At 39.4% G+C, this 15,997-nt stretch overlaps 1 protein-coding gene across 6 annotated transcripts in view; it reads right to left on the minus strand.

Moving 5' to 3' along the window:
* ZNF462 (zinc finger protein 462) overlaps positions 1 to 15,997 on the minus strand; it is a 90,525-nt gene that overhangs the window by 28,431 nt on the left and 46,097 nt on the right. For 3 of the 6 annotated variants that reach the window (XM_014958123.1, XM_014958118.1, XM_014958119.1), the window contains exons 4-7: positions 15,193 to 15,357; positions 13,327 to 13,601; positions 9,909 to 10,027; positions 5,564 to 5,755 (exon numbers count right to left, since the gene is read on the minus strand). In XM_014958123.1, coding sequence (XP_014813609.1) covers positions 5,564 to 5,755; positions 9,909 to 10,027; positions 13,327 to 13,601; positions 15,193 to 15,357 — 751 coding nt within the window. Of the gene's footprint in view, positions 1 to 5,563; positions 5,756 to 9,908; positions 10,028 to 13,205; positions 13,265 to 13,326; positions 13,602 to 15,192; positions 15,358 to 15,997 lie in introns of all 6 variants that reach the window. The other 3 variants (XM_014958122.1, XM_014958120.1, XM_014958121.1) reach the window with 3 other exon arrangements.

Below are 15,997 nucleotides of genomic sequence, written 5' to 3' on the forward strand. Positions count from 1 at the left end.
AACAAAGACGTTAGACAGCACTGATCCCAGTAGCAACCTGAGGAACACCATTTGTCACTAGCATCCACTTAGACATTGAGTCATTGACCAGAAGCCTTTGAGCCATCCAGCCAGTTTCTAATCCACCGAGTGTTCCATCAATCAAATCCATGACTATCCAATTTTGAGACCAGGATGTTTCTGTGGGACAGTGTCAAACACTTTGCGTAAGTCCAGGTAGATGACATCTGTTGCTCTGCCCTTGTCTACCAATGCTGTGGCGGTCTCCTAAAAGACCACCAGATTTGTCAGGCATGACTTGCCCTTGGTGAAGCCATGTCAGCTATCACAAATCACCTCCTTATTTTCCACATGCCTTGGCAGAGATTCCAGGATGATCTGATCCATGATCTTAATGGGCACGGAGATGAGACTGACTGGCCTGTAGTTCCCTGGATCTTCCTTTTTCCCTTTTTGAAAATGGGGGTTCTTTCTCCATAGAGAGAGATAAAGAGATTTATGAATTTAGGAAAAAACTAAACTAATGAAAATAATAATAATAATTTAATGAAATAATAATAACAATTAAAAAATAATGAAGTAATTAATAAATAATAAAGCATAAACTATACAAAAGAATATCAAGCTCCCAGGATGATGATCACATCACCAGCTGGTATAGGGAAAGTCCCAGACTGGACTTGGCAACGGATGGGAACTGGATTCTGTATATGGAGTCAGGAATGCTGGGATCAGGATCAAAGGCAGACAAACAGAGTCCTCCTTGGACATCAGCCATTGAAGAGAGAGAGTTGGCCCTTTGATCCCTCAGCTTTCACACTGAGCATGGGGAAGATGGGATGGAATACCCAGTTTGCCAGTTTTGGGTCACCTGCCATGTCCGCTCCTCCATACAGGTGTGAGCCCCTCTACACTCTTCCACTTCCAACCCCTCAATGGGGCAAATAACAAAATTAGCCGACCTCAGTTGTTATAGCAATAAGTATCAGCAAGACCCTCTCTGCATATCATTCCTTGGCATTAACTATAAACATAGGTTTTATTCTGAGAGCAGTTTCTGCACAAAATGCTGTTAATTTCAGGCTTTTGTTAGCTAGAAGAGGCTTAGCTAAAAAGTCCTATTACTGAACAGAAAATGGGTTATGTTTTACCTCAAACCAGGACATTTCTACATTTCAAGAACCAATTAAAAGGTTACCAAGAAAAAGGAATGATCTTGTACAACAGCAGCATGACTGAGAAGACACTAGAAGCCACATTTAGAAGTCATATTCAGATCTGTCTAGTTTACCACTTGTACTTTACTGTTTTATTTTGACAATTTAATATTCTTAATCAGTAGAATTAAAAAAAAACCATTATCTTGAATTACTGCACACAGTCATGATACAAACAAATTTATGAGGCTCCAAATCTGCCAGCCATATGAATAAAGAGCAGTACTTTGCTCTACAAAGCAGTTAGGCCAAAGGGGTTACTTTAACAAAATAAAGAGCTACTCAAAAAAAGCAGCAGTGCTAGCCAGGGCAATTTAGGGCAAGTATTTTACATGCTCCCAAGAAGCTTTTGCTGAGGGTGAAGTCATAACACAAAACCATTTATCAATTTATTGAGTCATTCTGCTTTATGGGCTTTATGACGATAGGTTGCAATCATGGATTACTCCAGTTTATAAGAGGAAGGCAGTCCACCACCTCCACAGCCCTTGAATACAAGCAAACATGCATAACAACAGTGCTTACACAAGCAGTGTCCGTAGCCCTGTGCTTTCTCCTTAGCTGATGATCACTTTGCAGGTGACACCTGTTGCTGTTGTTCCTATTCCTGTTTTCTAGTGTTCAGTCACACAATTCTTGTGCCTCTACCTTGCCTGCCTCTACCTCTTCCTTATTGAAATGGGTGGTAGTCCTCTAATGTTGTACCTTGACAATGCGGATTTTGGGGTTCCATTGCCTTGCACTCAAGTCAGCAGGAACAGAGCTGACCCTGCACACTGCACTGGAAACCTTTATCTGTGACACATACTGCCCCACGGGATGACAGTATCATCAATAAATGGGCACACACTAACACGAATCCAAGTTCTGATTCTCAGAAAGACTGTAAAAGAACATGGAAGCAGATCTTGTTAGGGGATTCACCCAATCCTAGAAGTTTGTAATATTTCCATTTAAACTGAAGATTTATGGTGTAAGTTCTCAAAAGCGTTAAGCTACATTTCAGTGTAAAGGATAAATAAGTAAGTAAATCCAAACAAACAAAAAAGCCAACCACATAAATCAAAATAAACAAACACCACCATTTATTTCTTGCAAGAGGAAAAACAGCTGTAAACTACTGGGAGAGCAAAAGAACATTTTACCATAACGACAATCTTATAATTTCCACAACAGGTGGATACAACAAAGCATTCAGTGCCCTTATACCATGCAAAGCAGGGAAAAACTGCAGTGGTGATCAACATTTCCTGGTTTTTGTAGCTATTTGCAAGAAAACCATCAAAGCAAAAACATCATCACCCCAGCCGCCAAAGAAACACCTGAGTACGTAATTTACCTCTAGATAAGGAAACAATGAAAACAAGTTCCTTACAAATCAAAATATCACCCAACACAGAGAGATGTATGATACAAAAAGCAGCGCCTTCCAAAGCCGTTTCTGTAAAAAAGCTTTCTCCTCTAACTCACTGATACTGACACAATCACCTTACACTACTGCCCTGAGAGAGGCATACAAGCACTGAAGTGGTTGTTACGGTTTCTAGTGACAAGGTAGGTGCCAGGGATGGGCCTACCTAAAACATTCAGCATCCGTTCTGCTTTAACTTCACTTCCATGAAATGTGTATCAAGCATCCAAAACAACTCCAGGATATACAGTTGAATATTTCAGATATGCTTGTTGCTAACAACACTGAACTAAAAGAGATGAGTCACAGAAATTTAAAGATATTCACATCTTTTAATGAATGGATCAATCTAAAAGAACAAAAGAAATGTTCTAAGGCAGGCTCCTCAGGGAACAATTTCTGCAGGAAAAAAAAAAAAAGTATGAACAGAAGTTCCACTGGGCTGCTGTCCCAGAACAGTTCTATTCAGACATGCACTCTGCTATTACAATTCAGTACCCTTTTCCCTTTTCTCCATTTTTACAGGGCTCAACAATTGGCAAGATGAGTTCTGCTAGCTTCTCAGATCTCCCCAAGTCATCCTGCTCTATTTCCTATTCCAACCACAATATTCATACACTGACAAGAACAGACCCTTTCTGCAACCATTTCAAATACACTCGCTTGGTGCATACCTACCAACGTATGAAACAAGTTCATAACAATGTGAGGTAACCTTTTGTCTGCCTTTCACCCCAGCCCTAATTCAATTTTGTATCCCCAGTGAATTAACTTAATCACAGCCCACACTGCAGATTTTTTATACACACTAACACAGGCAAAATCCAACTATGCTACAAACCGTGAGGCCCGCTTGAGATTGGCTCCACTGGATATAATAGTGCCCATCACACAGACCTGCATTTCCTATTATTGGCACCAGTCTTTTATCTAGTCCTGGTTATTACCTGCAACTTGCAGGCCTAGGCCACAGAGACATTGATTTATTCCCTTCTAAAAACCAACAATAAATGATGTCATAAGAGCAGCCATCATTAGGAAGTTGGCTGCAGATCAAGTTAATGTAAAATTACTTAAAACAGGTTATTCCTTCCTCAAGCAATGCTGAAAATGTTAACACTGTTATTTTAACACCTGTACTCGTCTGACTAGCTCCCCAGTGGGTGGCTTCTATTACTGTCAAAGTGACTTAACCATTAACCCCATTTAAAGATGATCAAGCTAATTGGGACAAATTCTGCCTTGGCTTCAGGCTCCAAGATAGACTCAGGTAACAAACCCAACCTCATGAAATGTTTTTGTTAGCAAGTCATCATTTTATGTATTTTTAGGAAGAGTTCCTAAAGGCTGTAAGATTGTCTTCTACGGAGATCTGCACTTGAATTTTAACTTCACTGATCACAACTTTGAGCTCCTGGTATAAGCAAAAAAAGGAGTAAATGAACCATCCTTCCCAAATTCAAATATTGTCTTTCTGTATCTCTCAACACGCCATTACTACAGATTGCTTATACACAGGAAAGACTAGGAGAGCTACTGAAAATTATTCTCCACTTCTTAGTCAGTAATGGAACATTTTTTTGAAGCAATAAAAGCCCTGCAGAATACATCACAAGATGTACTCTGCTTGCTGGATTAGTCTAAGACAGCATTAGCAAAAATAAAAGCTCAGTTAGTAAGTCTTCATTGCACTGTTCCAGACAACCCTTCAACAAAAGGTAGTCTGAGAGCAGCTGGTCAAAATCTTTCGATAAGATTCCTACTCTAAAAGTGACTTGCTGAACCACAAAAATAGTATTCATGTCTCTCTTTTTCTTCAATAAAGTATTGCTATGCTAATTACTTTTTCTTTAAATTTCCTCCTGCCATTTTCTGAACTTATTTCTTATTTTTACTCATTCCACACTTTTTTTCTGGTGAGAAATGAAAGAAGAGAACACAGGTAGCTAGAAATGCTGCAAGATGACTTCTGAAAATCTTTAGCTCCCATCCTTAGTAACCCAAGCAAAACAGCAATCGAAAACCACCTCTCAAACTTCTGGAAAAAGAGGATTTTTTCCCCTCTTCTACTACCCCCTCCATTCATCCCAGTTCCTTGAACACCTGCAGGTCTGAACCTTTGATTTATAATCATGTACATTCTCCTCCCATGTCAATGCAACTCATTCAGGAATGAAGATTTTTTTTCACCACAGACCAGCTCTTTTCTTAATTGGCAGGAAGTGACACCCAAAACATGCCTAACAAGCCTTAACACTTGCTGTGATAACACACAACACCTATAGCACAAGTCTGCATTTCCTCTGTTAACAGTGTCCCTTCCTCTGCTGTTCTCCAAATATCTTCTGCATACTCCTACAGCACAAGAGGATAAACAGCTCTCAAAGAAAGCATAGAAGAGAAAACAATTCTCGGCTTCTCCTTCCTGCAGATGCAGTTTAATACCTGAAGGTACTTTTGGTGTCCTCTGTAGCAAGGAGGACAAGAAGAGTAATTACCTTTACTATCATTACATGTTCATATTTTAAGCTTAATCATGTGGTTTCACAGAAGTGCTCTACTAACAAGATAAAGGAGTGTTTCAGGAGCATGGATGGAATTAGATGATCCCTTTCCCACTTGCTATCAATAGAAGCTCTGCCATTGAAAGTTTTCTAGAATTTAAATCTCTGCTGAGAAGTAAAGCCAGCATTGACATATTCCAAAGTCAACTAGTGACAGGACAAATTAATGTAGCATGAATTGGTGAGGATCTAAAGCAGGTCACTTCCTACAACACCACATGTACTCTTGGTTTTGATGCAGCTTCTGTTTTTCATTTAATGATCAAATGAAGCTGCTTTTTGAGCAAGCTGCCTGCTGTAATTTGCTTTTGTAATAAAAATCTTAAGTGGCACCTTAGACAATTAAATTCTTGCTCTGAGGCACCTCTTACCATTAGAGTCCTCCACTTCTTCAGCAGGAGTGTGGTTCTTGGAGGTGTGGTGGGCGTGTGAGGCTGCAAGGTTGACAATGCGGGGTCTTGGTAGTGTCAGTGCTTTCCCATGCACTTTCAAGGAGTGCTCTTTCAGCTGGCTGATTGTCATGGTGGAAAATGAGCAGGAGGAACATTTGTAGGCATGTTCACCTGGGTGAGCGAAATACAGGCAAGTCATCAGCTCACAAAAGAAACAAAATGGGGCCCTCATACTTCTCTTACTGAACTCGGCAGTAAAATTCCCATGGACTCTTCAGCGAATAACTGATCCCAAAGAGAACGAGTTATGCGCGTCTCCTTATCAAAGCAGTCTGGATTCTGCAGGTACAGACACCTGCTTTGGACCAAAGTATCACTGACAACTGCAGATCCCTGTAAAATGACTGATGCCAAAAAACAGACAAAACTCTTAGCATGCCTGCGTTGCATGGTATGAGAAGAAAACAGACTCTGGGATGAAAATGGAGTCACTTAACAATAGCACTTCTGAATTTCTTTGGGAGCATCACAACTAGAGAGCGTGATGTAATCTGTTTCTGCATGCAGCACATTCAGCATCAATTTAATGAAGAAAGAAGGGCAGTACTAAATGCTAACAATGGTCCCTCCAAACTAAAAAAAAAAGGTGGGGGAACCATGTACAACTGGGGAAGGCTGCATTTTTCCTTATGAAATACCTGCCATTAGGCAGGAGTAATCTTCATAAAACTGCAAACGAAGTCAAGATTGGTTTACTACAAGAAGTGAATATGGCAATACGAAGAACATTGCGTATCTGTAAGGCTATGTGAGTGTGTGTTATGAAAAAGCACTAAAAGAAGTGAAAGAACAGAAGTAATGCACAGTAGTGAATTTAATTTTGAATACATTCCAAGCCATAGAGACAGCAAACAAGGGGAAACAAATCCTGAGACAAGATTTGTTTTGAATTAAGCATGGAGGGAACTGGAACACAAAGTGAAACTGTCCCAACACAAACAATGTGATATTATACAGGTGCCAAGTTATTGTTTTGGAAGTGCCACTTCCATGTACAAGAGTAACACTGGCCACATATAAGTTGTACATAAAGTGCCAAAACTAATATAGGAATGAAATATTCATGAATAGCAACAGAAGAAAAGGAGTTCTGGTAATGGACGAAGCAGAACATGTTTTCCATCTCTCAACAAATTTAGCAAACAAGGTTCTCAAGCAGCATTGTTTCCAACACCGGAAATAAGTGAATCAAAAGAGAATGTGAAAACACACACATTACAGTGTCAGAGTAAGCACACCTGAAAAGATTTAGCAACCATCCTCAATAAAAATAACTCCCACCCCTCTCTTCCAGAAAGACTATGATAATCATGGGGACAAAACACAAACTCTTAAAAAGCCTCTTTTAGTACCTCTGAAAAAGAACAGATCGCTTAGAACCTAAAATGGTCCCACATGTTTTCTCAAATGGCATTCTTCACCTGTATATCAGTTATATATTACCATTTTACAAATAGAAAGAAAACATTTTTAAATATAGATTGTCCAAGTTCCTCAGCGGAACAAGATAATACAAGGGCAAAAGAAACTCCAAGGTATAAGATACCAGTGAGATACGGATATAGACCTTCATGATTTGTCAGTATAAGAGATTCCTGGACGACAGTAGACACCAACCGTTAACTTAAAAGCACCACAAGACATTAAGGCAAAAAGAGGACGATTACATATGAAGCAGTCTAGACACAAGTAATAAATATACCTACTATTCAGCCATAATGTTTCATGTGGACATCAGTATGAAAGGATATGTTTGACTGCAGAGGAAAGGCCGCAGTTTGGCTTAACAGAAGCCTTCTACACTTTTTTGACTGCTAGTTTTGCATGTCATAAAATTATTGTATTAATACACATACAAATAAATCTAAAAATGTATGTGGTGGGTCTCTGCACCCAATATGTACTCAAAGCATTATGTTCCAGATTACACACAAACTGAGCCAGGCCCATACTCTGTCTTACAATCATCCACTTGTGCATGCACCACATCCAGTGTCATCACTAGTGAAACGAGGACACTGGAAAATGCTAATTAAGGCCTTGGGAAAAAATAAGCAAAAAAAAAAGAACAGGTGAAAAAGCAGACAACAACAACAACAGACAGCCCATGTAGAGACACTGTAAACTGTTACGCTCCATGCCAAAGGAGATGGCACATACTGGATGAAAAACAAATGCCAGAAACACTGACTGGTACCAGCTGTTAGGCAAGACACATTTTATAGTCCACTGAATTTTGACCAGGCCCCAGAAAATGAGGGAGAAAGGCAGACAAAGTAAAAGACTTCAGGATTCATGAGTTTACTGAATTTTAAAGACCTCCAGGACAATTCAGAAAAAATCAGGGGGACTGAAGTTTCCACTTCTAAATAAACTGCCAATAAGATAACTGACAAGAGACAAAAAAATGGTATCAGAAGTTCAGAGAACCACTTTGTACTGAAAAACTGGGGAGTCTGAGGAAACACACTTATTCAGTAGTATTATTTCTGAAGGATTGATTCAAAACACAACAAAGCAAAGCTCTGACTGAAAAACATACAATCAGTTTTTCTGTGATGTAAGTATTTGTTTGGTAGAAATGGACTGAGGCAGAAACATAACATAAGCCTTGGGAAACCGTATTACACAAGTCATCGTGCAAGCACTATCTAGGCAACCATGAAATTGTGTACTTGTATGACGCAAAACATGGTCCTTCAAGGATTGTCCACTATACTAATTAAGTTCAAGAGCATGAATTCATAATAAATATATCAATGACTTACATGAGGAGAAGCGTGATGTAAATTTTACTTGCATGCTAACTTTGATTCTAAAATTCTTGCAGGTTCAAACAAGGTAACACAAATACAACTGTACAATAACATAAAGAAAGCATTTTATGGTTGGTGAAGATAAGGAACCATGTCACCTCCATACAGGATACGGGAGTCTGTAAACTGGAACTGCTGCACACAGTTGGATTTCCTAGAAAGGACAGAATGCCATGGTCCCACACAACAGGAGGTTGGCAAAAGTTAAGCTAATCCACAATACCCATCCAAGTACAGAAAAGGGTCCTGGCACAAGCTCTGTGAAATCTGAAATCAATACAGGAAATGAAGTACAAACGACCATCAATCCCTCCTACATTTTTGTAGATGAAAAGTACCTTTGGATCAATGGTGACAATTACCTTTTTTAAAAAGCACACAGCTATAAATTTCTTCTGCCTTTTCTCCCGATTTTCCCATCTTTCTCCTCCAACTCCAACCTGAGTATATGACATAGTATAAACAAATAATAATGAAAAGAACATACTTCTAGCCCTTTCGTCATCTGTTCCAGGATCTTCTGCTTGCTGGGCTAGTTTGCAGGTTTTTTAGGTTGGTCAATATTCTGTTATTTGCATCAGACTGCATGTTTGGACTGTGTTTTGAGGGTTTATTTTTACTCCTTTTAACCACAAAGATGCAACTCTAGCCAATGGAGCCAGTGATTTTTGACTCTAATATTCTGATAACCTTTCAATGCATTATGTGTGACGGTGCCAAGAGTCTAGGGCCAAGGAATAAAAATAAGGAAATAAAGAATCTCACACTTTTTAGTAATCAAAGGTGCAACACTGGGGTGATGTATCCTGTATGACACATTACCTTCCCAATTCTTGTTCAACGGAACCATGTCTGTTTGCTTGCTTGTATGGATTCCTCATTGCAATACAGAGATTTGCAAGACAAATTTCCATGTATAATAATGGAATCATGCCGTTTTCAGTCTGCTACACACAGACCTGACTCCCAAAGTTTGCAGTGTTTGGTTTTAACATGAAAACCAGCATAATAGTCTACCAAAACCAAGGTGCAATCCACAGTCCTTTTCCCAGAGTCACCTAAAGCACATACATAAATGCAAACATAGCAGAGCAAAGCTCACCACCAATCCATTAAGACACCAATGGCATAAGCGGACTGATTAACTTCACTTGGAAACAAACAGAAATATAAGAAAAAAATCATTCATATAAAAGAAAATAGAAGAAAAGGAAGAAGTTCTTGAAGTATTCATCACTGTTTTAAATTCTTGTCCTCCCAAAAATTACATTACCCAAACTGCCACTGATTCCAACAGGTGCACAGGCTGGCCAATCCTGACTTGACTTTGAAATTCTTACCCAAATTTGGTGACAAAACATGTGATTCAAACCAGCATCTCTGGTCAGCAACAAGAATACTCAGGCCATTTCAGCTGCTGCACTGCAAAACCGAGAGGGAAAACTTACCAGCATGAGCCTTGAGTATATGGGTTTTCAGGCGGCTATTATAAGAGGACTTGAATGGGCACAGTTTGCAACGGAAGGGCTTGTGGTGTCCATGATGGGTCTGCATATGACGATCCAGACTTGAAAAAGAGAAAGACAGAAAAGGGAAACACAAAACAGTAAACCATTTCAACTATTACTTCAGATGCAAAGCAAAAAACCTAACAGTGATAATAAATTAAGAGGCAGACCAGGCCAAAGTATCTTTTCTCATAATCTCTCTTAAAATTCAATAGGTCTGCTTACAGAATAAAGTAGAATCTAATCTGAGGAAAAGGAGCAGAGCTGACACCAGTTCTGTTATGCAGAAAGCAAGCCACTTAAATAAACTTATAGAGCAGTATTAGTATAAATGAAATTATACCTGATCCAGACTTAAAGGACCAGCTGAAGCAACAAGAAACAGACAAGAACAGTAACATTATCATTACAGAATTTTTCTCCTGGCAAACATTTTTTTGTGAAAATATGCCCCCTTTTGTCCTGCTGATGGAGAGGGGGAGAAAAAAAACCCACTATTTTTGACCAGCTTTACTGAGGAAGCCTTCTTTTGGTTACAGCAGCAAAAGCAGATTAGAGATCCAGCTCTGGGGAGGGTGCCAGCAGGCTGCAGTTGATGAGTTCCAGGAATAAAAGGCAGCAGAGTTTCAGATGTAACAGTGTGGGAGATTCTGCATGAAGCTCCACAAGAGAAGAAGGCGTGGTAGCAACCAGCCTCTACTTTCTTCAAGGAAACTAGAAGCTACCGACAGCCTGATGGGGGTGATCAGAACCTGTTACCTTTCCACAATTTCTTGTAACAGCTCAGTAAAGTTTAGTAGGGAATAAAGGATGTTTTCCATGTTTCCTAACAGAAGATCAAATTCATTCTATCTGAGTGAGTCCTGAAGAGCTCTGCTGTTCCTACTCTGTGGCTGACAGCCATGAATTCACAGTGTCCAGGTGACAGGCAGGTAGTTTCAGCTCAGGTTGTAAACATTTCCAGTACAGCATCTTCTTTAGACACATTCATGCTTTGTGATCTAGTTTTAATTCGAGTCATCTTATGCATGGTGATGGAACAACAACAGGGCAGATACAGAACACTGGAGAAGTGGTAATTTGCCAAAACTACTCCCCACCTGCCATATTAATTCTACATGTATTTCATGCTTATTTCCTTTTATTTTTCCTAAATCTTCCTGTTCTTTTTTACTGAATATCAACACATAGATCAAGTGGCATTTGTTCCAGCCCTCTCACACTACACAAGACTGCCACAGGATCTTTAGTCCCACACTGTCAAGAGTTTGAGCCAGAAAATCCCTGCTTACAAGAGCTAACACTGAAGTCTGTGTATTCAAAGATCTGATGACAGGAAAAATAAGAACTTATGTCTCTTTTCAGGGCCACTTCATACAACTACAATTTAATAGAAATCCAGGATGGAGTTTGTGGCAATATAAAATGTACAGCTTCTTCAGAGAAATGGGAAAAAAGTCTCCTAAATGAGTAAGACATTCAACGTTTGTGGTGAATCCTTCATAGAAAAATCTTGCTTTAAATAACTGACAGGGAATGAGCTTATGTAATGATTAAAGCAAACTGCCAACGATGTACATAATACATATGAAGCTATTACAAAGATATACCTTAAAGTATACTACACAGTAATAAATTAAACTATATCCACAACCACATATTTTGCCAGCAAAATAATTCTGAAGGCAGGTTTTTAAGTTTTGGTCAGATTTGGGAGAGCAGTGGTTTGTTTAAACATTTGGTTTGGTTTCTTGCACAGACTTTATCTCCCAAGAGAGTAACTGCATCAGAAAAAAAAAAAAAAATGAAGCAGACAACTTCACCAACAGTGATATCTATTACCAAGTTAGGTGATACCTGTAGAATTCTTCCTTGCGATCCACCACTTCCTCACTTCATAGTCCTACTTGTAGGACACAACTTTATTAACTTTCTAGGTAGGAAACAGAGTGACTAGAGAACAAACTCAACACAAGTCCGATTTCAGAAGCAAACAAGTTTACTAGGCAAATGGCAGTTTGTGTAAGCTACGTGGGTAGGGGTGTCCCCCACTGTCAGTGTTGCCAAAGCAGGGTGGGATATGCCCATTAGTACTCATCTTTCCCCCACTCCCTTCTGACCGTTGGGTGCTCAATCCCATAGACCTTTTTAACAAAGCGGACCAAACTGTGGCATCAGTTTGCAACACTGTGATGCTAGCAGAACTCTCACTTTTTAACATGAGGAGTTTAAAAATGCTTTTTATCATGCTTTCTCTCCCATGTCTATTTGATTGCAAAACAGTGACATCTTCAAGGGTGACAGAGCACTGGAACAGGCTGCCTGGAGAGGTTATGGAGTCTCCTTCTCTGGAGATATTCAAAACCCGCCTGGATGCCTTCCTCTGCAACCTGCTCTAGGTGGACCTGCTTTGGCAGGGGGGGTTGGACTATATGATCTCCCAAGGTCCCTTCCAACCCCTACCATTCTGTAAATCACCAGAGTGCTACTGACAGTGCTATGAATGCCTACATCAAATGAGCATCTGGATCTCTCTTATTTTGTTAAAAAGGTAAATAAGTGGCGCTCTCCCCAGGAATTAGAGAAAACATGTACCTGTGAGTCATTTCAAGATGCCAGTGGAAAATATCCCACAAACTCCATTTTTGGAGGGCATGCTATGTATATATGATTATGATTAAAATATTTTTTAAATCTACCCATCTAAAGGCAAAGTATAGGGATACAAAATGTAAGAAACATGATCATTAATGATGACTACCTCTTTTTCACAGGCTACACTAGACAACGAAACAGGGCAAGGAAGTCAGTAATATATCACACTGGTATGAGCTTGAAATATTTGTAGATTGAAATTGCATGCCATAATTAAGAAAAAAAAATAATTTTAAGGTAAGTTTATGGCCATTATTTAACATTAGAAATGAAAACTCAATCATCAAAGAATTATAAACAGGTTAGTTATATGCAGAAGTTCCTATATGAAAGATTAAAAAGGAAAGTACTCTTCTCTCCCCTTCATGGCTTATTAAGTCTCATGTATTTGACAAGGTTGCATAAGCTGTGGGCTTTCAGTCTGCCTACTGAAAGAAGGCAGACTTTATTCTTTTGCTTGCATGCTTTCCCCCTACATGCAAAAAAAGGATTTAAATAAATTCAAGAAGATATAAAGGTACAACCTTTTATACATAGCCACTCATAATGTTTGGTTTTTTTTTTTAATAGCATAGAAAATACCTAAATGCTGAGAAGTGTTGCTCGAGATGAAGTTGAGCGCTCTCCTCTTCAATGTCAACCTACAAAACAGCAATGCTAGTTTGTACTTCTTGTAAAAACAAAAATAAAAGCCACAACTTACTTGTGCCTGAAAGCAGAGACAAAGGAGCAATACTGGCAGCTGTACTTGTCTTCCCGGGCAAACATGGCCAGAGCCAAGTGACTCCTCTCGTGAGATCGCAGACCCTGCATAGACATCAAAACCCGGTCACACTGGCTGCAGTGGTAGCCCCCAGGCCTGGTTTCATCTTCCAAGGATGCTCCAGATTCAGCTTCTGTAAATTCCACAATGCCAGGGTCTTTGGCTCCCTCACAACCCTCCATCAAAGTTGTGTTTGAAGAATCTTCAGCTTCCTGCTAAAAAACACATACCCCGCCAAGGCCATCAATTCTCTCTCCCTTCTGCCCCTCAGTCTTTCCCATGTGTTCATGATAATGCCTAGCTTTCCTACTGCGTTATTTTTCTAAATATATCCCTACACAAACTCCGCATCAATGGCTTTCTGAAAAAAGGGTCTACTCTTGGGAGGGAAAAACTTAATTATATCTAGTATATACATACATATGTATGTAAAAATAGAATCTCACTCCTTTATCAGATTTGTGTCAGATAACACAAAAAGACAAGAAACCAAACCAACTATCTACCAATAGTATTGATACTAATCTTCTAAACTTGATCAAATAAACACTAGTAAGGTATAGAGCATGCTAATTTTAGTTTATTTTGCTCTAAGTTACACTGTACCTTCTCTGCAAGCTAAATAACTATAGTCTAGTCTATGGTAGACTTCTCCATAAGTGTCAAATTCACAAGAAAGAAGCCAGTACTTTAAGACTCCAGAATCCTGTTTAAAAATAAAAACCAAACAGAAAAAATAACCTTTTTTTATTCTCTTTCCTAACTTTCCTTTCCTTTTTCTAACCAGAGCATGCATTTTTGCAGCAACTTTAATAACCTATTTCCATGACATTCTTTCAGCCATGGATTTCAGCTTTTGCTCCCTGCTGCAAAAATTTCTATTTACTCAAAAAAAAGCACCGACCCTACATAAACTTCATTTGAGAAGCAGGGAGAAGAGAAAATCATTTCTTAGGAAGGAAGCACCTGAATCTGTCAGAAGTACCAGGTAAGATAAAAGAAGGTCACTGGTAGGGCAATGAAAGCTCTCTCAGGTAGCATGAGTTCGGTTGTGAAGGACTCGGCTTCCTCACAAGCAGACGATGTCATGAAAGAAGCACTCTTAGGCACTGAGACCTGCAGCAGGAGGAATACACAGCTAGTTTCTACAGCCTTGTTGCACTTTCACTGCCACTGTCAATATGCAGGAAATTGGGCAGTGGAGCATGGCCTATCCTTGGAGATGTCCTACAAGGCATCCACTTTCACCAGGAGAAAGGAACAACACATTTACACCTCATCACCTGAATGAGACCACTGGCTCAGTTGGCTATTGTATGTTTTGTTTGCGCATTTCATGTGGAAAGATGTACCAAAGCAACTTCACACATTTGCATGTCCATACCTCCTCTTCTTAAAAAATAAAATAAAATAAAATAAATGAAAGAAAAAAGTAAACAAGCAGCTTTTTTAGGGTTAAATTAAGCAGAAAAGTAGCCCAGAACAGCTGAGAGAAAGCCTTCTGCTCATAAACCAAGTCTTTCGGTCATCAGCGACATCAACTCCTTTGTGGCTGAGAAGAAATGAGAATTAAATAGTCTTCGTGTCCCTGGATCAAGAGTGGAAAAAAGTTAAAACATCTTAAAATAAACTAAATGCACTTCAGAAACATAGTGTTCATGTTAAATTAAAACATCATGCTGAACTGGAATACCCAGCTCAAAACCCATTCAACTTCACAAAAGCCCTCCATAGGTTTTAAACAAGTCCTTCATTTTAAACAATGAAAGCAGCAGTCACCTTCAGTCACCATTATAAAATCCTTACCTTTACTGTAGCTGACACGGAAGAGACATTCCCATACTGGACATGCTTGCGGAGGTGATTACAGATGGCTCGAAGTGTTGGATGGACTTCCACGCAAAATTTGCATTTGTAGCCAACCACCTTCCTCTCCTTAAGTTTTGAAACATCTTCTAAGTGTCCAAAAGCCTGTTTGAGTACACAAGCATAAATCACTGAAGTATGCTTTCTTATCTCATTTTAAGGAACACAGACCAGATTCAACACCTGAAGGGAAAATATGCTTGATGTACATGTCCTGTTTTGCAGAACTGCAAGGTCAATTTTCGTTGACATCTATTAATGCCTCCAGAATAAATGGACAAGACATCCGTGCAGGAGGAACCTTCAGTTTCTGCAGAACAGTGGTCCCTCTAGAAGACCATTCAGTTTGGCCTGAAACTCTGCTCTTTCATGACACCACAACTTCCCCAACAGCTGTGGGGAGCTTTTACACAGCAAGTATATTTCAAAATTAAATAGAAGGAAGGGGGTAAGCAAGCAAGAAAAAGAGCACAATTTGGTTTTCTGCTTATGAGGCACTTGCCCAAAGCTTCAGTCACCAAATAGATTCACGTCATGTTAAGATTGAGTGCTTATCAGAGAACATACTGAGAGAGAGAAGGTTGAGAAGGAAACTGATTCGTTATTCAGAAGTAGACTGAAGAGTGGGATGGGACATTTTGTAAAGAATCTGCAACAAAGTACATGGCAGCCTTGCCACAAAAGAACAAGTAACTGTCAGATACAGATGGCCTTCCAGAAGGGTGGGAGGAAGGAAATAAGATAG

Source organism: Calidris pugnax, unplaced genomic scaffold (genome assembly GCF_001431845.1).
Source record: "Calidris pugnax isolate Ruff unplaced genomic scaffold, ASM143184v1 scaffold317, whole genome shotgun sequence".
Lineage (NCBI taxonomy): Eukaryota > Metazoa > Chordata > Aves > Charadriiformes > Scolopacidae > Calidris > Calidris pugnax.